This window comes from Myotis brandtii, unplaced genomic scaffold (assembly GCF_000412655.1).
Source record: "Myotis brandtii unplaced genomic scaffold, ASM41265v1 scaffold103, whole genome shotgun sequence".
Taxonomy (NCBI): domain Eukaryota; kingdom Metazoa; phylum Chordata; class Mammalia; order Chiroptera; family Vespertilionidae; genus Myotis; species Myotis brandtii.
The window spans coordinates 1,669,835-1,677,392 of record NW_005353460.1 but is presented as its reverse complement, the minus strand read 5'-3'; the positions used below and the strand labels follow the sequence as shown (position 1 = coordinate 1,677,392).

General features: G+C 40.1%; 1 protein-coding gene across 1 annotated transcript; it reads left to right on the top strand.

Moving 5' to 3' along the window:
- Window positions 1-2,043: 2,043 nt before the first annotated feature.
- Window positions 2,044-2,884, top strand: LOC102251939 (bis(5'-adenosyl)-triphosphatase). The gene has a single exon (XM_014536288.1). The coding sequence runs from the start codon at window positions 2,126-2,128 to the stop codon at window positions 2,573-2,575; it is 450 nt and encodes a 149-aa protein (XP_014391774.1). The 5' UTR covers window positions 2,044-2,125; the 3' UTR covers window positions 2,576-2,884.
- Window positions 2,885-7,558: the final 4,674 nt, after the last annotated feature.

Here is a 7,558-nt window from a genome sequence, read left to right as displayed (position 1 = left end):
AATAGTTTGCGATCCCTGAAAAGGTTTCTACAACCTCACCCCCAAAGTCCATGGACCACCCTTTGAGAACTATAGCAATTAAATGTGCCCACCCTGGGGCTTGGGATATAAAAGTATTGAATAATACAATACCTACTCTGAAGGAGTTTACAGGAGAGACAAACAGGTAACCAAAGAAATATATCTTGTTGAATGCTATAACAAGCAGGGATCAATTACTCTTTGATTACAAAATAATCAAAGACCACCCTTACCTCCAGAAATTTTCTTTCAGTGAGTCTTTGGTGGGATTCAGGAGTCTGCATTTTAAACAAGCACTACAGATGGTTTAGATGCAGGTAGTGTGAGATCCACACTTTGAGAAACATTGCCTTAACCAGTATAAATTTCAGGTTCCCAAGAAGGCCCAGTAGGTAGTATCAGAGATGATGTCTTATGGTATATCTCTCAAAAAACACTGCTTAGTTTCACTGGCTATTGTTTGCAGCTAAATAACAAATCTACCAGCAAAACCCTGGCCAGTGTGGTTTGGTTGGCTAATGGCTCCGTGCACTGAAGGGTGGTGGGTTTGATTCCCGGTCAGGGCACATGCAGGAGGCAACCAATCGATGTCTCTCTTTGTCTCTCTCTCTAAATCAATTATTTAAAAAAAAAAAAAAAAAGTCTGCCAGCAAAGACTTAAAAGGTAAAATCTGAAATAAGCTCTACTTTTTCCCTTTCAATTCTCTAGTGCAGGGGGCCAGATAAATATTTTAGGCTACTGTGGGTCATAAGGTTTCTGTCATAGCTAATCAGTTTCCCTGTTGTGGCCAAAAGCAGCCAGAGACAATGAGTATGTTTTTTGAGAGATACCATAAGACATTATCCCATTAAAACTTTACTTACAGCCTTAACCGATTTGGCTTAGTGGATAGAGCGTTGGCCTGTGGACTGAAGGGTTCCAGGTTTGATTCCGGTCAAGGGCATATACCTTAGTTGTGGGCATATCCCCAGTAGGAGGTGTGCAGGAGGCAGCTGGTCAATGTTTCTCTCTCATAGATGTTCCTAACTCTCTATCCCTCTCCCTTCCTCTCTGTACAAAATCAATAAAATATATTTAAAAAAAAAAACTTTACTTACAAAAACAGGCTTAAATTTGGTTTCTGGTGGTAATTTGCCGACTTCATGCTCCAGAGCAAAAATTAATGCTAATGGCCAATAAGTTGCCTAAATAGCAAAAGGAAGAATCTGAGGGTCAAATGGATTTCATAGCCAAAGTTGGAATAATTTTAGGCATCAATTTGAATTCTCATTTCTTTCCAGAATAAACCATATTTCAATATTCTAAAAGTATGTGTTGAGTGCCTATCAAGGTACAAGGATACATAGTTTTTAGAGGCAGAAGTCCTCAGTCCCTGGTAGACACCTAGGCATCCAGAGTTGAGAAAACTCATCTCTGATGCTCTGACTATAAAACAAGACCAGGGCTTTGGGCTGTGACAGGGATTTTCAAACCCTAATAAATGTTTGAATATGCTAAGTAGATTCTTTAAAATGTAGATCTTTCAGATCCAACACTCAGACGTTCTGTGTAATTAGAGAGGTCATGAATCTACATTTTGATCAAGAATATACAGGCTGGCTCTGGCTGGTATGGCTCAGTTGGTTGGGCATCTTCCTGTGCAGCGAAAGGTTGCTGGTTCGATTCCCAGTCAGGGCACATGCCCGGGTTATGTGCTCGATCCCCAGTAGGGGGCATGCAGGAGGCAGCAGATCGATGTTTCACTCTCACATCAATGTTTCTCTCTCCCCCTCTCCCTCTCGCTCTCTAAAAATCAATTAAAAATTATTTTTAAAAAGTATACAGGCTGCGAAAGAACTTGGCTGGAGATCCTGGCTAGAGAACCTGGCTAGGCTGCTGATCAGCTAAACGCTGTCTCCGTGTCATTCCTTCTTCGCCGACTCCGTCCACACCTTTGGGAACCCCTGGACCTGCTGGGGTTGGCCCCCAACAAACAGCTATCATCCAGAACCACGGGAAAGCTGGCTGAGTGGAAGTTCTACAACTAGAAGGAAAGAAAGAAGCGCATTGAGATTGAGTAGGAGGTGCAGAGGCGCCAAGAACAGAGATTCCAACCGAGAGAACATGTCATTTAGATTCGGCCAACATCTCATCAAGCCCTCTGTGGTGTTTCTCAGGACAGAACTGTCCTTCGCCCTCGTGAACAGGAAACCTGTGGTCCCAGGGCATGTCCTGGTGTGTCCCCTTCGGCCAGTGGAGCGCTTCCGAGACCTGCGTCCTGATGAAGTGGCTGATTTGTTTCAGGCCACCCAGAGGGTCGGCACGGTGGTGGAAAAGCATTTCCAGGGGACTTCTCTTACTTTTGCTATGCAGGATGGCCCCGAAGCCGGACAGACTGTGAAGCACGTTCACATCCATGTTCTGCCCAGGAAGGCTGGAGACTTTCACAGGAATGACAGCGTCTATGATGAGCTCCAGAAACATGACAAAGAGGAAGCGGACTCCCCAGCCCTGTGGAGATCGGAGGAGGAAATGGCAACAGAAGCCGCGGCGCTGCGGGCCTACTTTCAGTGATGCAGGCATGAAAAGCAACTCGAACAAATCCCAAGGCATAAGGAAATGGGCCTGTTCTCAGGACTCTGCAGCATCGGAAATGAAGCCAAGCAGACTTTATTACATCCTCCAATTCGGCAACCTTTTGCTCAGCATTTTATTACCCTGCGGAAGCCACCCGGTTATGTTTCAATCACGATGACTGACAAGCTAACTTCAACACCACGGCATCGGCAGCCCTTCCGCCCTCCTAGGTCTGCGCCCTCAGAACAGAGCCCTTTCTAAATTGTCCCTGGGCCTGGATGGAAATAAAACGGCAGTTAAGGTATTAAAAAAAAAAAAAAAACTAATACTATGGGACACGGAAAACCTGATAACAGTAAAAATTATGAAGGTGGAGCCCTGGTCAGTGTGGCTCAGTTGGTTAGGCTTTATCCCATGCATTGAAAGTTTGCTGGTTCAATTCCCAGGTTTCCAGCTGGATCCTGGGCGGGGGATTCTCTCTCATCATTGATGTTTCTATCTCTCTCTTCCTCTCCGTTCCTCTCTGAAATCAATAAAAATGTATTTTAAAAAAAAGTATACAGGCTGCTACTGTGAGGCAAGGTGCTTAAATCAGAAACACAGAAGACCTGAGCTATAATTTCAGCTGTACCACTTACTTTGTTTATAAAATCAGAATGTTAGAACCAGAAGAAAACGTAGACATCCAGTGTGATATTCTATTCCAGCCCAAAGTTGGTGGTTTTCATAAGTCCATAACCATTAATGAAAAGGCATTTTATTACTTTATTCGGTGCAACTGAATAGTTCCTGCCCTCAACTTGAATAATCTTAGATTTTTTTACTTTGAGGAAAGTAATTTATACTTTCCTTATGATTTCTCTGTCTTACTTCATTGAGGGCTGTTTGTTTTGAAAGCTGGTAACTTCAGTTAAATGGTACAGCAAGGTGGCTTTCCTCTAGCCCATGGAGGTTTCCATCAAGCCAAGTCCTCTTGGCAACGGTGGTCAGATTGAGCAAATGTAAATGTAGCACATGCAACTGTAAAGTATAACACTTTCAGAAAAGAAAAAAAAAAAAAAAACCAGGAGCAAATCTTCAGGAACCTTGGGTGAACAAGGACATCTTAGAGACCTAGCAATCCTTAAAAAGGAAAACTGGTAAATAGGATTTCACCAAAATTTGAAAGTTTTGTTCTGTAAAAGACTGTTATGAAGATGAAAAGATGCCCTGGCCGGTGTGGCTCAGATGGTTGAGCATTGTCCCATGCACCAAGAAGTCGAGCCAAGTCAGATCCCATCCCTGGTGCAGGATGTGCAGGAGGCAACGAATTGATGTTTCTCTCTCTCCCTTTTCCCTTCCTCTCTCTAAAATCAATAAAAACACATTTTTTTAAAAAAGATGAAAAGATAAGCTATTAGACTGGGATAAAACATTTATAAACCACATATCCAACAAAGCAGTCGTATCTAGAAAACAAAGAATTCTTAAAATTCCACAATGAAAATACAAATAATGGACCCCAAGTTTGGTTTTAATACTCTTCTTCAATAAGAAGAACCAGGCCTTCTTGGAGAAATAACTGATTCTACAACTAGAACAAGAAATACACAAGATGAGTCTGGAGAATCTTGTAGTGCTAGAAAGGAAGGAAGGACTTAAAGAAAAAAGCCACACAATGAGGGGGCATGTCAAAAGGACACAACTGAAAGAGCTCCCAATGGCCAAATCAAGACAATATAAGTAACAAAATAAGGTAGTATTAGATCATAATACAAAGTATAAAATAAATGAGTCCATATTGATAAAAATTATTGACTAAAATAAGTGAGAGAGATTAGACAAACCTCCCTTGCAGGGAAATTCCAAATAATTTATGTAGATAAACATTCTCCAGGTGGAAGCTAACTCCCCCACTCCTTAAGTGTGGAACTGCATATGGTGACTTTCTTCCAAAGAGTACAGTATTGAAAAAGGCGGGGGTGGGGGGGAAGAGCAGCTTTATAGTGGAGAAACCTAACAACACTACCTCAGCCAGGTGATTAAGGTTAGCATCAACAGCATAAGTTGTGTTGACAGTATATACATCTGTTATATGATGAGAAGGGCACTTACCTCTGTGGTCTTCCATAAACCCACAGCCCAAGTGTAATTATGAGAAAAACATCAAACAAATCCCAGTTGAGGGACATTCTACAAAATATCTGACCAGAACTCCTTAGGACTGTCAGAATCATCAAAAATTAGAAAAGTCTAAGAAACTGTCACATCCAAGAGGCTTCTAAGGAGATGTGATGACTAAATATAATGTGGTATCCTAAATGGAAACCTAGAAGAGGAAAAGGATGTTAGGTAGAAACCAAGGAAATCTGAATATAGTATTGACTTTAGTTAATAAGAATGTATTAATATGGTCCATTAATTGTAACAAATCTACAAAACTAATTTAAAGTAGAAAGTCTGTAGTATATCAACAATTTTTCTGTAAATCTAAATATTCTAAAATAAGTTTATTAAAATAAGTCCAGTTAGAAAATGGGTAAAGACATGCACAGGCATTTTATGGAACAGAATATACAGATGGCAAATAAACACATGAAAAGATATTCAACATCATTAACCATTAAGGAAATGCAAATTAAACCACAATGAGATATCATTACACACTCATCAGAACGGCTTAAAAAAATAGTGACACCAAATAATGGCAAGGATGCAGAGAAATTCATACATTGCTGGTGAAAATGTAAAATGGTATAGCCACTCTAGAAAAGTTTGGTAGTTTCTTTAAAAATTAAACATGCAACTATCATATGACCCAGAATTACACTCCTGGGCATTTATCCCAAAGAAACAAAAACTATGTCCCACAAAAACCTGTACATGAATATACATAAAAGCAGCTTTATTTATAAGAACCTCAAACTGGAAACAACCCAGGTGTCCTTCAACAGGTGAATGGTTAAACTGTGCTACATCCATATCTCAGACTACTCCTTGGCAATAAAAAAAGTACTGATAGAGGAAACAACTTGGCTAAATCTCAAGAGAATTATGCCGAGTGGAAAAAAAGCCAATCTCTCTAATGTCAACATACTGTACCATTCTACTTACATAACATTCTTGAAATGACAAAATTTAGAAATGGAGAAGAGATTAGTGGTTACCAGGGGTTTTTAGTATGGTTGGAAAACAGAAGCAGGTGTGCCTATAAAAGGTCAAGAGGAGGAAAAAGTGTGATGATGGAATTGTTCTATATCTTGACTATATGAATGTCGATATCCTGATTGTGACATTGCAGCAAGATTTGCATTATATTACCCTTGAAGAAAACTGGGTAAAGGGTACATGAAAGCTCTGCATTATTTCTTGAATCTGCATGTGACTTTATAATTATCTCAAAATAATTTTAAAAATACAGTAAATAGTCCCTTCTTATCCACAGTTTCACATTCCATGGTCTCAAGTTACCAGTGGTCAACCATAGTCTGAAAATATTAAATGGAAAATCTCAGAAATAAACAATTCCTAAGTATTCAACTCTGGGCCTTTCTGAGTAGCATGATGAAAACTTGCACTGTCCCATTCCTTCCCACCTTGGACATGTATCACCCCTTTGTCCAGCATGATCCACACTGTACGTACACTACACTAGATACTCTGAGATAGAGACCACATTCATGTACGTTTTATGACAGCATATTGTTATAATTGTTCTATTTTATTATTAGTTGTTAATCTCTTACTATGCCTAATTTATAAATTAAACTTTGTATAGGTACGTATGCATAGGAAAAAACATAATATATCTAGGGTTCGATATTACCTGCCGTTTCAGGCATCCGCTGAGGGTCTTAGGATGTATCTCCCCTCACATAAGAGGGAGCTGCTGTACTCCCAGTTACATTTGAATTTCAGAAAAACAATCCTTTTTAGTCCCAGCATGTCCCATGCAATATTTAGAACACACGTATACTAAAAGATGATTTGTTGTTTTATCTGAAATTCAAATGTAAGTGGGAGTCCTATGTTTTATCTGGCAATACTACTCGTGGCATTAGGCTACCAAGATAAATTATATATTGCAAAATAAGGTAACATTTAAGGGGTGGCTGTGAGAAAATGTGCACTGATCCCAGAAACCCCTAAATCCTCACTCTCAGCAGCTGGCACCTCCTCTGCCTCATATTTCATTACAGCAGATGTGCTACTATTGCCCACTACAGGAGAAAAGCCACATAGAATATATATAAAACCCTCCTGTTTAAACACAGGATTGAAAACTATCCAGATAATATTCCCTTCCCAATTTCAAATTTAAAATAGCTATCCCGCCGAAACCGGTTTGGCTCAGTGGATAGAGCGTCGGCCTGCGGACTAAAAGGTCCCAGGTTCGATTCCGGTCAAGGGCATGTACCTGGGTTGCGGGCACATCCCCAGTAGGAGATGTGCAGGAGGCAGCTGATCGATGTTTCTCTCTCATTGATGTTTCTGACTCTCTATCTCTCTCCCTTCCTCTCTGTAAAAAATCAATAAAATATATTTTAAAAAAAATTAAAAAAAATAAAATAAAATAAAATAGCTATCCCACTCCAAGAAAGATGATAATTAAAATAGGGTGTGTTTTCTAGGAATAATTTTGAGTCTCTAGTAAAGTAACACTATAAAAAATACAAGCAAGAACTACTAGACATCTGAGAAATCTCTTTAACATGATAAAGATGGAGATAAAAAAAAGAAAGGAGCCCTGGCCAGTGTGGTTCAGTTGGTTGAGCATTGTCCGGTGCACTGAAGTGTCACCGGTTCAATTCTCCATCAGGGCACATACCCAGGTTGCAGGTTCGATCCCAGTCAGGATGCCTATAGGAGGCAGCTGACTGAAGTTTCTCTCTTCATCTCTTTCAATATCAATTGAAACAAGTAAAGAAAGAAAGAGAGGGAGGGAGGGAGGAAGGAAGGAGGGGGGGGAGAGAGAGAGAGAGAGAGAGAGAGAGAGAAAGA